The sequence below is a fragment of the Muscardinus avellanarius genome (genome assembly GCF_963383645.1).
Source record: "Muscardinus avellanarius genome assembly, chromosome: 9".
NCBI lineage: Eukaryota > Metazoa > Chordata > Mammalia > Rodentia > Gliridae > Muscardinus > Muscardinus avellanarius.
Genome location: NC_137795.1, coordinates 89,143,006 through 89,165,284, shown reverse-complemented (window position 1 = coordinate 89,165,284; position 22,279 = coordinate 89,143,006). Strand labels below are relative to the sequence as shown.

Genomic DNA, 22,279 nt, shown 5'->3' with positions numbered 1-22,279 from the left:
TGGTTTCTGGCACAAAGCTTCTAAAACTCTTAGAACTTCCTGATAGGACTATCTGTTTTAATGAGCCCCCCCCATCGACCATATCAGAATTTATGCTGATGAGGTGACTCACAGTGGGCTCTCAGAGAGTTTCAAGGGAGGGGACTGGCCCTGCCAGAAGAACTAAGTTTGTGCTTTGAGATTATAAACTGATACCACCCTTCTTTTATAGAAGTGTGAGAACCACAGATTGAGTTCAGTCACATGGTCAATAGTTTAATCACGCCTAGGTAATGAAACTCCATAGGAAATCCCTGAAATGACAACTTGGGTTGCTTCTGGGTTGGCAACAAACAGATTGCCAGGAGGGTGGCACCCTTACAGAGGACATGGATGACCTCAGTCCATACCTTGTCCCATGCATCTCTTCCATTTGGCTGTTTTTGAGTTGTATCTTTTATTTTAAAATTATAATCATAAGCTGGGCGTGGTGGTGCACGCTTGTAATCCCAGCATTCGGGAGGCTGAGACTGGAGGATCACGGTTCGTGGACAGCCTCAGCTACTTAGTGAGGCCCTCTGCAACTTAGTGAGACCCTATTTCAAATTAAAGAATAAAAAATAGGGCAGGAGGTGTAGCTCGGATGTTGAATGCCCCTGGGTTCCATCCTCAGACCAGGAAAAAAAAATATATATATATATATATATATATATATTTATAAGTATATGCATTCCTGAGTTCTGTGAGTCATTCTAGCAAATTAAACTTGAAAGGGGGGAAGATAAGGTAACCTCTGAATTTATAATTGGCCAGGTGGAAGTGCACGTAACCTGGGGGCTCCACTTGTGGCTGGCATGGAAAGTGGGGCAGCCTTGTGAGACTGGCGGTTGTTGGGTGTATGCTAACTCGGGTAGTTAGTGTCAGAACTGAGTGGAATTGTAGGCATCCTCTTTGTGTCAGGGAATTGTTGAAAAATGACATGCTAGGTTTTCCCATCTGTAAATGAGGATCATGTTAGGACTTACTTCACAAAGCTGTCTTAAGGACTGAGTTAATAGAAAAGATACTTAGCATACCACCTAGCACTTGGCAGCACTATGTAGGTGGCTACTTATGATTTCAATATTTTGTTATAAAGGCATTTTTCTCATAGTATTAAGACTAATACTTTAAAGAATTGCATAAGTGGATGGATATTTATTGATTTACTTAATTCTCCACTTTAGAACATGAAGGTATATGTTGTTTATATTTGGGAGCTTTTCTGAGAATAGATTATTAAAATATTATGAGTGTGTTTATGGCTGTTTGCACAAAACAAATAATTTGTTTGTACAAAACAAATTGGGTGTGGTGCTGCTCACCTGTAATCTCAGCACATAGGAGGCTGAGACAGGAGGATTGCAGGTGTGGGACAGCAAGTAGTGAGACTCTTAGCAACCTAGCAAGACCCAGTTTTCAAAAAAAAATAAACAACAAATAAAATAGGGCTCTGGGAATACCTTAGAGGTAGATTTAGGTACTAGGTTCAATCCCCAGTACTATAAATCATTTCCCAAAACATCGTCTCAATTTATACTGCCAATAAGGCAAACCATGTTTAAGTCTATTATAGCAAAGATTTCCAAACTTTGGGATTACAGGGACCAATAGAAAAAAAAAAAGGGTAGAGGATGGGAATAAGATAAGATTGCTGTTTTACCCTTGAGAAACAATTAACAGGATCTGGCTAAAAGAGGAATAAGAATGAATCCTCTTTCTTTTTTCCTTTTCTTTTTCATGGTACTGGAAATTGAGCCCAGGGGCTTTCTACCTTTGAGCTCCACCCTCAGCCCTTTTTAAATTTTTTTTTTTTTTGAAACAGGATCTCACTAGGTTGTTCAAAGGCTTGCTAAGTTACTGAGACTGATCTCAAGCCTGCAATCCTTCTATCTCTGCCTCCCAAGTACTGGGAATACAGGCGTATGCCACCATGCCTGGCTGCTATGCCCAGCTAATCCTTTTTTTTTTTTTTTTTTTTTTGGGTGCTAGGGATGGGGGTAAATCCTTTTATTAGGAACCTTTTTAGTAAGCAAGCAATTATCCTCTAACTTCCTTTTTTAGTGTATGGGATGTTCATACACAATCCATCTGAGAGTAGATAAACGGTGCCCTTACAAATACAGTGATGTACAAGGAGGATCTCTTGACCTGTGCCATTGCCACAAGAAATCAAAAAGAAAGAAGGAAAGAAAGGCAGATCTGGCACCTAGATACTGGGGTGACAGGGGATGTACTGACAGGTACATCCTGCTGCAGTGAAAGGTGGAGAAAAGCTAATCTTTCCAGACAGGCTTTTGGCAGACGATGAGCCTACATAGAGATGATCACTGCAGTTGTTCATTTCCAAGCACCAAGAGGGCAGCTGCAGACAATCAGCAGGTAACCTGCAGTGCAAGTGGAAAGCTGTCTCTGGACACTGAGCTCACAGGCAAAAGCAAAGTACCATCAGAGGCTTTTCCTGAAGAAAGACTTGATAGGAGTACTTTAAATTCCCTCATTGAACATATTACTCGGAATAATTTGTTTATTTATTTGCATAGTCTGTCTCCACACCAATACTTGAATGTTAGCTACACAAGGGCAGAGACCTTGTCTTGCTTACTGGTGCATCCCCAGCACTAAAACAGTGCCTGACATATAGAAAGACCTCAATAACTAATTTCTGAATTAATGGATGACTTACTCCTCCTCCCAAATCATTTCAGTAATTATGTGGGGGAAGGAGGCACCGACTATCCTAAAACACCAGATCTTGAAGGAGGGCAATGATGTGGTAGATAGGATCTAGAAGATAGGAGGGCTGAGCCCTTCCTCTGCAAGGTGGTGACTGGAACAGCCTTTACCTCCTTTACTGCTATGTTTTATAAAATAGAGGGGTGAGGAGGGGAGTTTAAGTGGTAGTATGTGTACTTAGCATTATCCAGTCCCTCAGGAAGGAAGGAGAGAAAGAAGGTAGTTTGCTACTATGCCTGGATCAGGAATGGAAGCATACATAAAATCAAATTGGAAATTGTAAAATGGTATTCAAATGGTAAATGGCGGGACTGGGACACCAAAGACCTGGACTCCAATACCAGCACTGTCACTTGATGATGATGAAGAAATACAATACTAAGAGCTACTATGTACTCACCAATTTATTACATGAACTGTTCTAAACATTTTAGATTCAAATATCTCATTTTGGATTTATCATTTTGGCTTTTGAAGTAAGCACTGTTAATCCAATTTTGTAGATAAAGGCAGTGGAGCACAGAGAGGTTTGGTAATTTCCCCAAAACTATACAGATAGAAAATGGTAGTGCTGGGATTGGAACCCTGGTCTGCCTGAAGCACAAGCCTTGGGCTCTTGGCCACTCACTGTGCCAGATGTCTGATTCTGAGCAAATTAGTTTGGTCTCTTTTACTCTGTAAATGAAAAGAGCTGGACCAGATATTCACTGACTCTTCCACACATCTGACCTTCTGTGGTCTATTCTCCTGGTGCCGGCTCAGATCAGTTGATGGAAACTGGCTGGGTGTGTGGGGAGTGACAATAATTCAGTCATTTCGTCGTCTTAGTTTTTTTTTTTTTTTTTTTTAAGAGGAAGAGACCCAAATATTTATATTCCTGGCTGTATCCTGTGACAGTTCCATTCAAACGGCCAGTTCGGTGCTGCCCCAGCCTGATTCCGTTCTCCTTGAATCCTCATCCGCAGGGGCCCGAGGTCCGAGGAAGAAGCTCCCTAAACCGCCCAACACCGCCTAGGGGCAGGGGATGGACAAGAAGGGCCGGAGCCCCGCGGCCATCTGTTCCAGCCCAGGGGCCCGCCGCAGAGCCACCCCGACCTCCCTCCCGCGGCCGAGCTCCAGCCTCCCAGTCCTCAGGCCAGTCCCTTTCCCCCCGGTGTAAATGCGGGTCCGAATTCCCGCTTCAAGCGGCTGCAGCGGTCAGGCGAGGTCTCCGTCCGGGGAGTGTCTGCTGCGCTCGCTACGCGCCGCATCTTCACGCCCGAAGGGGCGAGGGGAGGCCAGAGGGCCAGAAAGTCCCGGACGCGCGTCGGGGCTGCAGAGCCGCTCTGCCCAGGCGCCGGCCCCGGGAGGGCGGCCGGGCGCGCCGGGGGCTCCGGGGCTCAGCCCAGCTTCCCGCCCGCCGGCTCCCCCGACCCCGGCCGCAGCTCGCCCGGGCTCCTCACCTCCGACTCCCGCCGCTGGCTGCGGAACGCCTCCCGGCCCTTGGGCGCCGCCGGCTTCCCTCTGCCGTTTCCATTGCCATTTCCATTGCCGTGGCCGTTGCCGTGGCCGTTGGCCGGCGGGCCCCCGGGCCCGGGCTCGGCGGGGTCCTCCATGCCGCGGGCCAGCAGCGCGCCTCAGCCGCTCAGCGCCGTCTGCCCGGGGCGACCCCGCCGGCGCGCGCGGGGACCCGGGCCCCGCCCCTCAGCCGCTATTGGCTGTGGTTCCTCCAGGAGGCCCCGCCCCTCCTCGCGATTGGCTGCTCGACCGTTCCAAGCGGGACTTGGAGGAAGTGGGGGCTCTTTCAAGGAATAGCTCCCTTTTGCAGCGGTGCGGTGTTGCAGGTAGCCCAGGGCTCCAACTAGGTGGCTCCACGCTCCGCCTTCCAAATGCTGGGCCCCGAGCTCAGGCGGCCTGTGTCCTTGCTTCTTGCTGGATGTCATCACTAACCCCCTTCCAAAGAGCGACCTTTCCCGGGAGCTCTAGTCTCCGCCCCCTGCTCCATCGCAGTCTGGTTTTCCGCATTACGACGACTGGGACCCCTAAATCCTGGCTGCTGCACACGTCCCACCTCCCGCTTAGTCGCTGGAGAAGGCTGGCACGGCCGGGTAGCCAGAGTCACTGCAGGAAAAGAGGGACTCGCCCTCTCTGGGGAAGCTTTCTGTAAGAGACAGGGTCCGTGTGTATATGTGTGTTGGGGGGGGGGCTTTTTTTTTTCTCCGTTCCAGTCGCTGATCTTGAGAGCTGCCCCTGGTCCCTCATCGTGTGAATAGACAGCAAGCCCCTACTTACCTTCACCTGCTCCCAGCCCGTTCCTTCCTCCTTTCTAACATCCTTCCTCAGGGCAGGTGTACAGGGCAGTGAAGGCTTGTGTGATCTGTCCTCTGCTGGGTTTATCTAGAAGGCAGTTTGCAGTATTTGGGCGGTTCTGGCTTGGTAATGGAAGCTATTTGGGCGGTTCTGGCTTGGTAATGGAAGCCCAGAACAAACAGGCTGAGGGAATCCGTGGTACCAAATCGCTGTCAACAGCCTGGTTGTTTGTTGAACTGTGTTTTGTGCCAGGCATTGCACTAAAAACTTCAGATATCACATCACACCTTTCTCTGACAGTTTATTTATCAGGAATCAATTTTATTGATGAGGAAGTGGACTCAAAGAATACTCCTTGCAGTTCCCAAGGCATCATACTGTATCTTGTCTGTGTCGTGACTATGCTGTTCTCCAGAGGAAACTTTTGTTCTCTTGTTAACTCCTGTTAAAGCATCTGGTTTGTTATTACCACCCTCCCCGCCTCCAGAAAGCCTTCTTTTTGACCCTCCTTAGCCCATTCAGCCTGCATTGGTGTCAAGACAACGTTGCCAGGATCCAGTATCTTAGCATTTCCTACTATTTCCCCAAAACAAGGAGCCCAAAGGAATTAGTCCCCTTTCCCATATCTCGGGGACAACCCCACCCCTTTCTTACCATCTCTCCCTCACTCTTCCGTCTGCTAGTTGGTAGGGAACAGGTCAAGGTAGGCTTGAGAGAAAGCACTCCTTGGAGATTTCTGAATTCTTTTCTCTCCCTGATCCCCAGCATGTCCTTACTGACCTCCCCCCATCTCCCTCTTCTCCCATCCCATTCTTACTCCAATATAGGCATAAGCTCCTTGGGCATAGGGCCATATTTCATTTACTTTTATATGCTTTGTTTATGTATGTTTAACACAGGGTTCACAACCTCTATCTTACTAATATTTGGGGCTGAAAATGTATTATGATGGGCTGTCCCATACATTGTAGGGTGTCTAGAAAAATCCCTAGCCTCTCCTCAGTAAATGCCGGTGGTACCCTCTCTCTAGTGTGACAACCCAACATGTCTCTAGATACTGCAAAATGCCCTGGGGAGCAAAATTACTTATTGAGACCCCTGGTTTACAGAACTGATCTGTTGTGCGTTTCCAGGAAAGTCCTTGGCTCAAGACCTAAACTATTTGAATTCAGATTTTTTTTTCAGAGTATGATTTGTTAAACTCTTAAAAATTTATACTCTGCATTAAAATTCACAACCCACGCCTAACTCATCACTGCTTCAGTGTGATAAACCTGCCACAGCACAGCCGATTGGATTTCTTACTAAAAAGAATGAATTATTCACCTTTCTTCTAATACCTCACTTTCTAAGCAGAGCTATAGGATTGACAGTCCCAGAACATCATGTTCTTTTTTTTTTTTTTCAGGTCTGGGGATGGAACCCAGGGGCATTTGACCTCCGGGCTACACCCCCTGCCCTATTTTTTATTCTTTATTTTGAAACCGGGTCTCACTGAGTTGCAGAGGCCTCACTAAGTAGCTGAGGCTGTCCGCAAACCGCGATCCTCCAGGTCTCAGCATCCCGAATGCTGGGATTACAAGCGTGCGCCACCACGCCCGGCTCATCATGTTCTTTTTCATATAAGATTAGTCAGTCAATAATGTCCCCACCAGTGGCAGAAATCTCCACCAGTGACCAGTTTTGAGGCTCTGTTCTTTTTTCTTTTTTTTTTTTTTTTAACCCAGGGGCCTTCTACCTCTGGGCTACACTCCCAGACCTATTTTATTTGGAAACAGGGTCTCTTAAGCCAGCTGAGGCTGGCTTCAAACCTGCATGATCCTCCTGTCTCCGCCTTCCAAGCTCGGGGATTACAAGCGTGCGCCACCACGCCCGGCTGAGGCTCTGTTCCTTCTGCCTATCCCTAGGGTGAGGGCAGAAACCAGTCTATGGAAAAAAGGATCGAGGCTAGCTCTTGGTTCCCCTCTGGCCTCTGTCTAAAGCCAACTGCTGAGCCTAGAGCTCCATCTGGCTTTACTTTCAGAGAAGATATTTGAAAGATTGGTGCCGTGAAGATTGCAGAGAATCTGTATGAATCAACAGGAGAAACCTCAATCCATGATCCTCCTGAAACACACACTCTGGCAGACTAGAAGACAGTAAAGATTGGACATCTATCCGGGTGTGGTGGCGCACGCTTGTAATCCCCGCGCTTGGGAGGTGGAGACAGGAGGATCGCGCAGGTTTGAAGCCAGCACTAAGAGACCCTGTTTCCAAAAAGTATAAAATAGGTCTGGGAATGTAGCCCGGAGGTAGAAGGGCTTCCAGGAACCCCAGTACCACAAAAAAAAAAAAAAAAAAAAAAAAAAGATTGGACATCTATTTGTTCAGTAGAGGCCCTGACATTCAGAACTTACAAAGAGGGCAATATATAGCCAGGCATGGTGGCACATGCCTCTAATCCCAGTATTTGGGATGCTGAGCCAGGAGGATTGCAGGTCTGAGACCAGCCTCTCAGTGAGGCTCTCAGAAACTGAGTGAGATCATTTTCAAAATAAAAAATAAAATAAGGGTCGGGCATGGCAGCGCATGCTTGTTATTGTAAAGACAGGAGGATTGCAGGTTCGCGGCCAGCCTCAGCTACTTAGTGAGGCCTTCTACAACTTAATGAGATCCTGTTTCAAAGTAAATAATAAAGAGCCAGGTGTGGTGGCCCACGCTTGTAATCCCAGCATTCAGGAGGCTGAGACTGGAGGATCATGGTTTGCAGACAGCCTCAGCTACTTAGGCCCTCTGCAACTTAGTGAGACCCTATTTCAAAATGAAGAATAAAAAATAGGGCAGGGGGTGTAGCTCGGAGGTCGAATACCCCTGGGTTCCATCCCCAGTACCACAAAATAAATAAATAAATAAATAAATAAATAAATAATAGGTATAGTTATAAGATCAGACATACCCCTTCCTTGTTTAAGTGCTCTAATCTGTGGAAGTCAAACACTTGACTAAATAGATAAGTAGCACCTGGTTATACGTCATCTTATAAAATAAGATGCAGGAAGTCTTAAAGGACCTCGATTTTGAGGCTGTTAGGCAGCTAGGATAATATAGTAGAAAAGGAAAGAACACCGCTTTTCCCCATAAAGGGCACGTGTGGGTGTAGTAATGCAACGGAGGCTCTGGGGCCCTAGACTGAGCAAGGAATTGATGTTTGTGCAGTAAGCAGGCTGTGCCAGGCTCTGCAAGCAGTACTTTTTACACAACAGATCATTCAGTTTTACCCTAGGAGATAAGCATTATCCATTTCACAAGCAAGAAAACTAAGGCTCTGATTGGTTTCATAATTCAGCCAAGTTACACAATTTGTAAATGGCAGAGGTGGGATTCAATCTCAAATTAATCTGATTCAAAGTCCAAGCCCTTTCCACAGTACTGTGAAGTGGAGAAACCTGCACCACGGTGGGCAGCTGGGCTGACCCTGTGAGTCTGAAAGTAAGACCCAAGTACTCCATCGGTTCCCACCCTTCATGGGAGTCAAGCCCTGCTGGAGGGGAGCAAGTCCTGGGCTTCAATGCTAGCTGCTCTGTTCTCCTCTAGCTGGAGTGGCACCAGCTTTGAGCCATTACCAGGCTCTTCTACCCCTGTGTCCCTAGTTTAAATAAACAGAAGCTAGGGCTGGGAATATAGCTCAGTGATAGAACACTGGCCTAGCATGTGCAAGGCCCTGGGGTCAATTCCAGGGGGTGGGGGGGAATATATATATATGAAAACATCTTGCACACAGGATGTAGAACTAGTTTAGTTGGCAACTAAAGAAAATGGTCAGCAAGCTGCTCCAAGGTGGCTACCCTACTGGTAGTTGAGAAAGCATAGGCAAGGCAATTAGATTTATCCTCCAACTGCTTACTTGGGTCAGGGAATGAGGTTTGGAGAAAAACTTTTACCTGATTCAATTCTGTCTTCTCTTTGGCTAGATGTGTTCAAATCCTGGGTGTCTGGGTCCTTGGTCCCAAACTGTGGGCGACATTGGCTTTCTGTGCTCTTTAGCAAAGGACAGTGCATGAGCAGTTTAAGGGACCTAGAATCATGTTTTATTTTCTCTAATTAGGCCAACAGCATTTGCTCACCAGGGTGGTTCTGAGAAGGCAGGTTATTTAGATATAGTGGCTAGGGTGTGTGTCAGAGTGGGGTGGGAGGAGGAACAGGTATTGTGTGTGTGTGTGTGTGTGTGTGTGTGTGTGTGTGTGTGGTACTGGGGGTGGAACCCTGGGCCTTTTCTACCTCTGGGCTATACTCCCAGGCCTATTTTATATTTTATTTGGAAACAGGGTTTCACTAAGTTGCTGAGAGCCTCACTAAGTAGCTGAGGCTGGCTTCAAATTTGTGCAATCCTCCTGTCTCAATCTCCCAAGCGCTGGGATTACAAGCATGCAGTCACCATGCCCGGCAGGAACAGGTATTTACTAGTGAGGTGGCCCAGCAGGGAACAAGGGTGTCGAGACAATGGTCATGCAAACACGCCTATTGGTAAAATCTCCGCGTTTCACATCCTTGCTTTATAACGGGCTAACTAGCTTGTTGCCCAGGAACTTTTTGTTTCTCAATTCCTAGTTCACAGAAGCAAGGAATACTCTGAAGACTAGAATCCATTTTAAGAATATTTTATTTGTCTTTTGAGATTACATAATCATTATTGCTGATCTAATACAATCACTTAGACATAAAGATTTCCAAGAGCGTCTTAGAAATGGCGATCCTTAGAGGTTTTGTTCCTTTCAGGAAGATGACAGTGAGAACTAGATGATTATATATCTGTATATATAGTTTAGGACTTGTCCACATATAATTTGCTGGTGTTGCCTATTTCCTTTTTGTAATTTTCCTTTATTAAAAAAGCTTAATGCAACAATGCATTTTGATTTTATTTAAAACCATGACAAAGTTAATTTTGAGAAAACCACAGGAGCAGCAATTTCAAATCTGTTCAGAGAAAAGCCAAGCAGCAAAAAGCTTTGCAGGAGTGTGTGGCCATGGAGAGCCGTGCTCATATGGGAGGGTAGGATGGGAGGTAGGAGGGGAGAAGGGAGGTAGACTAGATGTACATTTTTTTTAGTGAGAAAAAGGAAACTGAATATTTCCATTGAGAAGGCAAAAGACCTTGAAACTGGCACAAATTCACTGTAGATAAATGGTATGTATCCCCACAGGCCAGGGCCACATACAGAGATAATTAGCTTTCTTTTCCACGCCTCCTGATAGCTAGGATGCATCTAAGGTGTGAGAGGTTGGAGGAAAGAAGACACAGTTGCTCTGATTCCAAGGGTGGAGGGATAATCATCAGATTCCAACATTAAGAAAGAATTCAAATAGGAGGCCTGGGCCTCCTTCTTTTCAATGGTTGATGATACAGAGGGGAGAGAGAGAGAAAGATAGAAAGAGAAGAAGAAGAAGAAGAAGAAGAAGAAGAAGAAGAAGGAGGAGGAGGAGGAGGAGGAGGAGGAGGAGGAGGAGGAGGAGGAGGAGGAGGAGGAGGAGGAGGAGGGAAGGGGGGAAGAGGAAACATATGAAACTTAGACAAAAATACTTCACCACGGGCAGCAACACTGGCAGCCTGACTTAGAAGCCCATGTGGCTCCCTTTTCTGTTTGGAGTCTGGAGTGAAGACTCCAGTGAGGCAGAGCATACTCTGTAAGTACCAGTAGTAAGTTCCATGGAGAACAAGGCTTTGCTGAGAAACAGCAGGTTATGATTTTTGGTCTATGAACACAAGAGGCTAGAGTCCAGGTATCTGTCTAATGGAATCTGCTCTGGACATGAGGTAAAAGATAGGACTCTTTTGCTAAAGAGGAACAAGTAATAATGACAATCAGAACTGGGCAGGCAAAAGAATTTAGTGACCCAGTGGGATTTTCAGCATTTCTAGTCTTCCTTATAAATAAGAATATAGCCACGTGTGTGGCACTTGTCTAGGACTACTGAGCCATGGGGCCTCTGAAGAACCAGACTCTATGGGCTGAGCCTGCATATTATTTAATGAGAAAAACAGACATTTACCCAAGTTCCACCTCTGTATCGTCAAAAGTAAGGACACTTCCAGACTAGCTCTAAGGTCCACTGTGAAGAGCGGGGGAGGCTGGAGAGGGTGGAGTAGGGGAGCACAGGAGGGCTAGGAGATAGTGATTCTGAGTGGCCTGGGGTTTCCTTGAGTCGTCTTAGTCTTGAGACTTCTGAGGCAGACCAGCATTAAAAAATAAATAAAATAAAACAAAGAGGAGAGTGTTAAATAGGGTTAACTGAATATGGGGAGAGAGACTCAATTTAAAATTTCTAGGGTCACTCTAGACTAATTCTTAGAACCGATTGGTCCCAATGGAAACCTTGAAACCAGCAAGTTAGTCTCCAAAAGGAATCCAGCTCTTGGGTGAGACGTAAAATCTCATGCTGCTCACATGACTCATTTTTTTTTTTAATAATGTTGGAGTTACTCAAGAAGTTACCTCTGAAACAGAATCCTTAGGTGGCAGAGGTCAGATCATATTGATGTGCCAGCAGAGAAGATCAGATCACAGATCTCAGTTTCATCGGTGGCATTGGCCAAAGGGATGAATGGCTGATGAGGTTCAAGCCAGACAAACTAGCTTTGATCATCTGATAGAGTTTACAGTGTCATCTCTACCCTCAGCCAGTCAAGCTACAAGTCTTTCCTGGGAAACAAATATATCTGTTTGCATCTGCTTGCTTGCTTGCTTTCTTCTTCTTTTTTTTTTTTTTTTTTTTTTTGCCGTGCTGGGGATGGAACCCAAGGGTGTTCTACCTCCGAGGGATACTGCCAGCCCTATTTTTTATTCTTTATTTTTTGAAACAGGGTCTCACTGAGTTGCAAAGGGCCTCACTAAGTAGCTGAGGCTGTCTTTGAACTGTGATCCTCCTGTCTCAGCCTCCCAAATGCTGGGATTACAAGTGTGTGCCACCATGTCCTGCAATATCTGCCTTCTTTAGGGTGTCAAGCTATGGACCTAAAAAAGACTTAGCCCATTTCCAAAGCCTTAAACCTCTGAATCTCTGGGAAAGTACGGCTTTCCCACCTCAGTTTCAGGAGTTGTTTTAGGCAATAACAAGTTTTGGCAAGCAGTGTTCCACCACAAGCCCTCCTTTTCTGAGGCCGTGTCAATCTGGAGGGGGCTTCCTGGGAGACAATCTGGTTAAATGACAAGGAAGTAAAACTACGGGTCCCAGTGGAGCTGGCCCCCACTTCCTGAGCAGAGTCTGATGGAATTAGAAAGAAGGTAAACAAATGCCTGACAGATACTGGAGCTACGGAGGTGGTTGGAGGCACACCCTTCTTGGAACCAGAAAGCATTAAAATGGACATGAGTATTCAAGGAGAGGAAAGGAGTCCTGGATAAGAAAGGAGTCTCCGTAGGCACAGCCACAGGCACAGCTGAGTACCCGGGGTAGCTTGCCAAGGCCGGACACTCCTTCCTTACCAGCCGTTTTATAGAGAAGGCAGCGACAGTGATGTCAAGGCTGGGAGCCCGGGCCCTGTTGATTCAGGGGCTTCCAAAAGGCCTCACATGGGGAAGGGCCAAAACTGAGAAAGGCAGCTGCTGAAAACTGATTCCAGAGAACCCCAGGGAACAGGGAGTCCAGAATCCCTGGACTGACTCTTGAGCCTGAACAAGAGAAAAATGGCCATTGCTGAGGATTTGAGTCCATGGGGAATGGTGTGTGTGGTGCACTAGGAATGGTTACCCCGTTTCTTTCCTTCCTCAGCCTGTCCTCTGCAGCTCTCGTGGCCCTGGGAGCAGTAACCACACTCTGGGCCAAGGCTACAGACACAGGATTCTAGGTTTTAATAAATAAATAACCTAATACACAGGTGAGCACGGCGGGCAGCTCTGATTGGAGAAGCAGCTTGCTGGGTTCTTTCTTGGATAGTAGTGGAGAAAAGGCTTGGAGTTCTATTCCTTAAAACTTCTTCTGGCTTGAATTACAGGAACTTAATACCTGGGGGGAAAAAGAAAGATGAGACTGTAATGCGAGTGGCTAGTGGGGGTGCAGGAACAAGAAGAGCCCGCTTAAAGGGGTAACAGGGGCGCAGGGGCGTTTCTAAAGCATATGGCGAGTGTAGATAAATAACAGTGGCCCTTTTGCACATCAGCGGAAAGGGTCAGTATCTCTTGGGGAACGCCAATGTTTGCAGAAGGTCTCAAAGAGAACCTCAGGGTGCACTGAGGAGCTGTGGTTGATTCTTCTGAGTATAAAGGTCTGTGGTAGCAGATGCAAAGGCCAGTCCAGTGCAGGAAGCTCCTCAGCACCCAGGTGTCCCTGATTCCCGGGGAGCCCAAAGCACCTGTAGTAATTAGGCTTGAAAGGCCCATTCTTGTTGAGTCCCAGGTACTTGGCCTGTTCATCTGTCAGCTCCGTCAGGTGGGCATCGAAGGTGGGCAGGTGCAGGCTCGCCACATACTCGTCTGGAACAGACCGCAGAAGCCCTGATATCAGCATTCGTACCACTTCGATGGCTGTTTTCCCCCAAGCCAGGCCCTCAAAAGCTTGACGCCTGCTAAATCCCGGAGCGAAGTGCTTAACTTCTGTTCACTGCCCCTCGATCCCAAGCGTTCAAGTCCAGTGCCCGTCAGAGCCATGGCATTTCTTCCTTACTAAATCTTTCAGACTTGAACCTTTCCTTCCCCAAGAGGTGAATGAAAAATGAAAGAAGCAACAGGACTTAAGGTCTAAGAGAAAGAACGGGACAGCAGGGGGACTAAAAATATGGGACGCTCCAATTAGAGCCCATACTTTGGGTCTTTCAGGGAAACTGAAAAGATAAATAACTGTGGCTCTTTTTCACATCAGCGAAAAGGGCCAGTATATCTTGGGGCAGGGGAATAACTAAGAGAAATACTACACTGCTTGTTTTCCTTTTGGTACGCTTACTTCTGTGGGTTTCTGTTTATATTCTATTATCTGAATACACTGCACTCATGCTTTTATGTCATTTCCTATGTTATTCTTTGGTCTCCCTAACTTTATTATCTATTCAGTCAGAATATGCACTGCTGTACTTCTTTTATATTAAATTGCCTATTAAAGGGGAAATATAGCCTCTGGGCACTGTGGCTCACCCCAGTACTTGGAGGCTGAGGCAGGGCAATTGTAGATTCGAGGCTAGCACATGCTAACTTTTTTTTTTTTTTTTTTTTGAGGCATTGGGGATGGAACCCAGGGGCATTCTACCTCCGAGCTACAAAACCAGCCCTATTTTTTATTTTTTTATTTTATTTTATTTTTTGGTGGTACTGGAGTTCTTGGAAGCCCTTCTACCTCTGGGCTACACTCCCAGACCTATTTTATTTTTGGAAACAGGGTCTCTTACGCCAGCGCGGCTGGCTTCGAACCTGCGGGATCCTCCTGTCTCCGCCTCCCAAGCGCGGGGATTACAAGCGTGCGCCACCACGCCCGGGGCCCTATTTTTTATTTTGAAACAGGGTCTCACTAAGTTGCGGAGGCCTCACTAAGTAGCTGAGGCTGGCTGTGAACCTGTGATTCTCTTGTCTCAGCCTCCCAAGTACTGGGATGACAAGCATGTGCCACCACGCCCAGCTAGCACATGCTAATTTAGTGAGACCCTGCTTCAAAATAAAAAATTTAAAAAGTGCTGGGGGTATAGCTTAGAGGTAGAATGCCCCGGGTACAATCCCCAGCAACACACACACACACGAAGGAAACAGTTGCTGAAACAAAATGAGAAAACTGAGAGGCTAGCCTGGTGTGGTGGTGCATGCCTGAAATCCTAGTACTTGGGAAGTTGAGACATGAGGATCGTAGGTTCGAGGCCAGCCTTAGCAATTTAGCAAGATCGTATTTCAAAATAAAAAATATAAAAGAAGTAGCTTGGAGGTAGAATGCCACTGGGTTCAATTCCCAAACAAAAACAAAAACAGAAACTGATTTATTCCTTGCTCTTTGCCTGCAAAGTTTATAAACAGAGTGTCAGTTTCTGTACTTGAAGCAGGCTCTTTAAAAATTTAGGAGAGTATTACAAGCTTATAATTAAGCTTGTAATAGGAGCCACAGAGTCTCTTCTTTGGCCTGAAGCAAAGGGTCCAGTGTTGAAAGATGTAGTATGAAAGTAGGGGCTACTTTGCAGCTTAGAATGTAATAAATCAGATGTTACAAGCTTGGAGATAATTCCTTTCTTTTGGAGGAATATATTTTTCTCCTTTAAGATTTCTGTTTACAAGATATTTTAAGAGAGAAAATTATTAAAATCCATAATCAGGGGCCTGGTTTGGTGGCGCATACTTGTAATCCCAGTACTTGGGAGGCGGAGACAGGAGGATTGCGGTTTGTAGACAGCCTCAGCTACTTTGTGAGGCCCTCTGCAACTTAGTGAGACCCTGTTTCAAAATAAAGAATAATTGCGGGGCGTGGTGGTGCATGCTTGTACTCCCCGTGCTCGGGAGGCAGGAGGATTGCACAGGTTCGAAGCCAGCGTCTCTGGCTTAAGAGATCCTGTTTCCAAATAAAATATAAAATAGGTCTGGGAGTGAAGCCCGGAGGCAGAATGGTTCCATCCCCAGTACCACCAAAAACAAACAAACAAAAAAACAACAACAACAAAAAAAAAAACACGCACACACACAAACAACTAAGAAAAAAAAAAAAGAAAAGAATAATTAAAAAAAAAAAAAACAGGACTGGGGGTGTAGCTTGGAGGTAGAATGCCCCTGGGTTCAATCCCCAGTACCAGACCCCCTCCAAAAAATTATATATATATATATATACATACATACAAGCAGGTACATGTCAGAACTTCACTGGGCAACGCAGTGGGAAGGGATAAAACAAGCAGGAATGGAACCTAGGAATCCCAGCTCTTACTTTTTTCTATTCATGAGAAGTTGCCCCTAAGCTTCCTTTAGCCTGACTCTCAACTACTTTCGTAAGAACAGGGAAGGAAGGGCGTGTACTTACCCATTTTCTTGGGCAACAGGTAGACATCCTGTTTGTAGCGACCCTCGGGAGCATTGTAGAGCTCTATCAAGGCGAGAGCCTGAAACGCACAGGGACAGATGCTGACTCACCATGCAGCGCAGTCTAGCCTGATCCTCGGCCGACTCCACTTGGGGCCCTACCTGAGTGGTGGCGGTGATCGAGAGCACAAATGTAGGCACTGTGGAGCAGCTGAGGTTCAGCAGACGGCCCTAGGGGTCAAGGGTGAAGAAGGCGGGCTTAGGACAGCCTGTGGGGCACAGTGGGGGAGCAGGCCTGCCATTTTCCAAACCCTTCCTACCTGACACTGCTGGACAAAGATCAAATGTTCAGTACATAGGAATTAGCTGACATTTACTTTGCTTTAAAATTTTAAATTGATATATACAAACAAAAATTTTAATTCACACTTGTAAGCCTAGTACTTTGGGAGGGGCTGAGACAGGAGGATCACAGGTTCAAGGCCAGCCTCAGGGAGTAGTGAGTGAGACTTTCACATTAAACCCAGGGCCATTCTACCTCGAGGCTAGTCTTGAACCTGTGATCCTCCTGTCTCAGCCTCCCAAGTACTGGGTTTGCAAGCGTGTGCCACCACACCCGCCTTGCCCTTTTTATTTTTTATGTTGAAACAGAGTTTTGCTAAGTTGCTGAGGCTGGTCTTGAACCTGCAATCCTCCTTTCTCAGCCTCCCAAGCACTGGGACTATAGGCATGCCCAACTGATTACATTTCTTTGGATATTCTTGGGGAACCTTCATATTGTTTTCCATAATAACTGTACTAATTTTCATTTCCATCAATAGTGTGCCTGGGTTCCCTTTTATCCACATCCTAGTCAGAACCTGATATCTTTTGTCGTGTGTGTGTGTGTGTGTGTGTGTGTGTGTGTGTGTGTGTTACTAGAGATAGAACCCGGAGCATTCTACCTCTTAGCTATACTCCTTTCCCTATTTTTTCTTCTTTATTTTGAAACACGGTCTCACTAAGTTGCATAGGGCCTCACTAAGTAGCTGAGGCTGTCCACCAACCTGCAATTCTCCTGTCTCAGCCTCCCAAGTCTTGAGTTACAAATGCATACCACCATGCCTGGGTTATCTTTTGTCTTTTTTATAATGGCCATTTTTACTGTAATGAGGTGATATATTATTGTGGTTTTAATTTGCATTTCCCTGATGATTAGTGATGTTGAACATTTTTAACATTTTTTGTCTTTTTTTTTTTTTTTTACGGGTCTGGGGATGGAACCCAGGGGCATTTGACCTCTGAGCTACACCCCCTGCCCTAGTTTTTACTCTTTATTTTGAAACCGGGTCTCAATGAATTGCAGAAGGCCTCACTAAGTAGCTGAGGCTGTCTGCGAATCGCAATCCTCAGGTCTCAGCCTCCTGAATACTGGGATTACAAGCGTGTGCACCACACCTGGCTGTTTGTCTTCTTTGGAATTAAATAACATGTAAGTGAAACCACTGAAAATTATGACAATTTTGATGAAGGTACTAGCAACACAATTTCTGAAATTATGTAAAAAGGAGTAGAGATAGTTACATGATACTACTGAAAGGGTATATTTCTCTTGAATTAATACTTTGGTTTCTCTTCAGGTCACATTTTCTATGCTCTATACAAAATAGCCTCCTCCTCCTTCTTTTTTTTTTTTGGTGGTATTGGGGTTCCTGGAAGCCCTTCTACCTCCGGGCTACACTCCCAGACCTATTTTTACATTTTATTTGGAAACAGGGTCTCCTAAGCCAGCGCGCACGGCTGGCTTCGAACCTGCGCGATCCTCCTGTCTCCGCCTCCCAAGCGCGGGGATTACAAGCGTGCGCCACCACGCCCGGCAAAATAGCCTCCTTCTAATGGCTGACATCCCCTTGAAAGACTATCCTAGACAATGACCTAGTGGACTCCAGGGGCAGTCTCTTCAGGTTGTTAGGGAAATATATATGGATGTAGGAAATGTGATGGGTTCTGTTCTTCTGTCTCAGCTTGGTTATCCTGAATTCAAGGGCAGCTTTAATTTTTAATTTTTTACTTTATGTGTTTTATTTTTGTGCTGAGGATCAAACCCAGGGTCCTGTGCATGCTCAGCAAGCACTCTAGCACTGAGCTGTATCCCCAGCCCAGAGCCTTGAATTCTGAGTGTGTGATTCAGATACTGCTCATGTTCCTCTTTTGTTCTTTAGGAAGCCTGATCGCTGTGTTTGCTCAACCATATGGGCCAAAACACCTGAGGTACTTGCTTTTGTTTTGTCACCAGAATTACTAGGTGGGACCTCTCGGGGCAACTAGAAATAAGTCACCAGTGGGGCTGACCTCCAAGTTGTTAATGTGCAGTTAACAACCTGCTCACCCCCTCTCTACACACACTCCTTCCTCGTGAAGAAATACTGCCGTCTCCTCCCAGGTGTCCTCAAGTACTTGAGAAGGTGAAGAGAACGGCAAGACGCTCGACCAGCTTCATGGGCCCCACAGACAGGATATTGTTGGCATTTTTGTATTCAGTTTCTTTAATGTAAAAAAGGAAAACTGGAAGCCAAAACCCCAAAAAAGTATCATTATCCTCCTTGTTATTTTGGGATCTTTCCCTGAAGGGAAAGCTCCATGGGATGCAGGGGAGCATCGTAATAGTGTCCAGGGATCCAGGTTGGGGAAGAGGAACCTTCAAGGAAGGAAAAGTGGTCAAACATCGACATGGAAGTTGACGTGGAATCAAAGTCAGGAGTAGGTGTGAGCTAGAAGAAGCCGGACGGGGAAAGAGAGGTCAAGCAACCCAGACATAGCTGGGGACCTACTACCCATCTGGCTCAATTCAGGGGAATGGACACTCAAAAGAGGGACTCTGTCAGCAAAGACACGACATTCCCAGAACTGCCCAAGAGAGTTTGCTGCAGCCAGGAATACCTGGCATGTGCTCAGATCAGCCCACAAATGACATTATCTCTCTGTAAGCATCACTCAAAGTGGCGCTGGTTCTGCTAACGCTTTCCACAGTAACAGTCATTATGTGACTCAAACTGAGAGTGACACGGAGAGACAGGATAATTGGAGAAAAGTGGGGAACCGAAATAGTTCCTTAATTGCTCAACGAAAAGATCTCTCACAGTCAGAAGTTCAACTCCGCTGGCGAAGCACTTTGTCTCGTGTGTAAGAGGAGGACGGAAAGGACCAGGGAACGTGAGGCGGCGGGGACGGCAGCCTCCCTGGCCGGCCTCGGCTCACCTCTGCCAGCAGTATTATCCTCTTGCCATCAGGCCATATCACATGGTCAACTTGAGATCTCACTCGCTCCCAGGTCAGCTCCGGTGTCCGCAGACTCGCCTGCAACACACACGGCGGGAACGTCGTCAGCCGTGGCGAGGCCCGGGCGGGGGACAGAAGGAGGCCGAGGGGAGCCATTTCAAACAGCGAGTCGAAAGGAGCAACCAGCATGCCACATGGAGAATACCTGTCCCAGCTTGTTAGGACTGTTCCATTTCAGGGAATTTAATCTTAGGCCCAGCCAGGGAGGGATCACTCAGGATGTCATTCCACAACACACACTGGGCGCCCACTCTCTGCTGAGCACAGAGAAAGGTGCTATGGGAAATACAAAAGAAACCAGAGGCACGGGTTTCTGCCTTCAGAAAGCTTGCACTTTGGTCGGGGACACAGAACAATACAGATGTGAGAGGAGAAGGCTTACAAAGCAACATGCAAATTAGTGCAAATTAACAGGGTGCAAACTGAATACAGAAGTGCTGAGGAGACGCAGACAAAAGGGAGCTGAGTGGGATTAGCTGGAGCGGGCTGAAGGTCCTAAACGCGGCATGCTGGGGCCCAAGGCTCTGGCCGCGTCCCCGTCCTGGCTGCCACCTTCACCATGATGGTCCACCCTAAAGTTATAGCAGCTTTGTGACCTAAGTGCAAATGTGAGGTGGCCTTGAAAGAAACGCTTTATGGTGGAGTCAAGCTCCCAATGGCTCACCCTCCTTCCTCTTCTGTATATTGTACATTCAGAGAACAAGAGAAAAGATGTTAAGTTTATTAACAGCAGCAATCAAGTAACAGTCACAGGGTGCAGACTTAAGACAACGACTTCCTTCTTCCAATGGGCAATGCCTACAAATAGAAAGGGAGTCATCTTCCAAAACTACCTGTTGGCTCAGTTGACAAAATCGAAAAGTTCTGCCAAACACTTGTTTCCGGACAAATAAAGAGAAGTACCTTCAGCTATATAATTTACTAAGTACACCCCATATTCTCGGCACGATAGCGACTGACCCAAATATACGTAAGACTGTAGGCGCCTTCACTAGAGTGTGAGCACTTCATGGATAGTATCACTTGCTTTTGGCATCCTCAGAAGCTACCTAAAAATGCAATGGGCGCTCAACTAACGTTTTCAAATCCATGGTTCCTCCTTCCCAAGGAAGTACCAATCTAGCAGGAAAGATAGACATGGAAGTATGTTTCAGTGTATTTGGAACTGTATTCGTGGTTTGGAGCATTTATTAAGTAAGGGGGAAACTTACATAAAAATTAAGTTTCATAATTTGCTTCAATCTTTTCTAGAGAACAATTTAGCAATAGCTGGCAAACTATTAAATTTACCTAATATTTAGCCAAGAATTTCACTTTTAGGACTCCTATAGAAATACTTGCTGAAATCTAAGTGTCCTAGAATTTTCGATCTAGCATTATTTGTAATAAAAAAATGTAGTCGGGCCAGCCGGACGTGGTGGCGCAGCTTGTAATCCCAGCCCCGGAAAGGCTGAGACAGGAGGATCTCACGGGTTCGAAGCCAGCCTCAGCTACTTAGTGAGGCTCTCAGCAACTTAGTGAGACTCTGTTTCTAACAAAATATAAAAATAGGTCTGGGAGTGTAGCCCAGAGGTAGAAAGCCCCTGGGTTCCATCCCCAGTACAAAAAAAAAAAAAAAAAAAAAAATGTAGTCAGGTGTGATAGCACACACCTGTAATCCCAGTACTTGGGAGTCTGAGACAGGAGGATCGCAGATTTGAGGACAGCCTTAGGAAGTAGTGAGACTCTCATCAACCTGTTTCACAAAAAAATAAAACAGGAGCCGGGCGTGGTGGGCACGCTTCTAATCCCAGCATCCGGGAGGCTGAGACCGGAGGATCGCGGTTCGCGGACAGCCTCAGCTACTTAGTGAGGCCCTCCGCAACTCAGTGAGACCCGGTTTCAAAATAAAGAATAAAAAAAGGAGGGCAAAGGGTGTAGCTAGGAGGTCAAATGCCCCTGGGTTCCATCCCAGACCTGCAATAAATAAATAAATAAACAAACAAATAAATAAATAAATAAATAAAATAGGGCTGGGGGTATAGCTCAGAGGTAGAATGTCCCTGAGCTCAATTCCCAGTACCAAAAAAAAAGAAAAAGAAAAAGAAAAAGAAAAAGAAAAGAAAAGAAAGATAACTGTAAATCAACAAGGGAATGTCTAAGTAAATCAGGATAGCTCCATTAGCTCCATACAATAGACTATTACGCGACTCTTTAAATGACGTAGCTCAGCGGTAGAGCACTGGACTGATACGAAGGAGGCCTTGAGTTCAATCCTCAACCTTAGGGGTGGGGAGGAATTGATGTATATGTGTTAAAATGAAAACCATTGGTAGGCCAAAAAAAAAATCAAGTTGTGGAACAATATAGCATAATGTCAATTTTATAAAATCACTATCTTCTTACTTTAAACATATTTATATTACTTAAAATTTTAAGCTAAACAAAGTTACTTTAAAATTAGAATTTTAGCCGGGCGTGGTGGCGCACGCTTGTAATCCCCGCGCTTGGGAGGCAGAGACAGGAGGATGGCGCAGGTTCGAAGCCAGCCGTGCGCGCTGGCTTAGGAGACCCTGTTTCCAAATGAAAATGTAAAAATAGGTCTGGGAGTGTAGCCCAGAGATAGAAGGGCTTCCAGGAACCCCAGTACCACCCCCCCAAAAAAAAAAATTAGAATTTTAGAGCTGGGGGTGTAGCTCAGTGGTAGAACATTTGCCTAGCATGCATGAAGCTCTGAGTTCAATCCCCAGTGCATCCACACGTGCGCATGTGCAAACAGACACATACACACAAACACATGGATCTTAAAGAGAAACTTCTATAAGTAAACACTGTGAACACACTTAAAAAGAATGTAAGCAAATAGATTACTTGGGGAAATTAAGGATATACAAGGCAAATGCTTTGCCCTTGGAAATGTCACATGGAGGGTAAGAGGCAGGAGAATGAAGAAATATCCTTGGCTACAGTGGCACGTTTGGTCA

At 46.0% G+C, this 22,279-nt stretch overlaps 2 protein-coding genes across 3 annotated transcripts in view; both read right to left on the bottom strand.

Annotated features, from left to right (window-relative positions):
- STRIP2 (striatin interacting protein 2) overlaps positions 1-4,349 on the bottom strand; it is a gene marked incomplete at both ends in the record, with an annotated part of 58,821 nt that extends 54,472 nt beyond the window's left edge. For both annotated transcript variants that reach the window (XM_080701446.1, XM_080701447.1), the window contains one exon: positions 4,197-4,349. In XM_080701446.1, the coding sequence (XP_080557572.1) occupies positions 4,197-4,349 (153 nt within the window). The remainder of the gene's footprint in view (positions 1-4,196) is intronic.
- An 8,827-nt stretch (positions 4,350-13,176) lies between these two features.
- AHCYL2 (adenosylhomocysteinase like 2) overlaps positions 13,177-22,279 on the bottom strand; it is a gene marked incomplete at both ends in the record, with an annotated part of 216,821 nt that continues 207,718 nt past the window's right edge. The window contains 4 exons of the mRNA XM_080701226.1: positions 13,177-13,493; positions 16,000-16,078; positions 16,161-16,229; positions 19,236-19,334. Coding sequence (XP_080557352.1) covers positions 13,177-13,493; positions 16,000-16,078; positions 16,161-16,229; positions 19,236-19,334 — 564 coding nt within the window. The remainder of the gene's footprint in view (positions 13,494-15,999; positions 16,079-16,160; positions 16,230-19,235; positions 19,335-22,279) is intronic.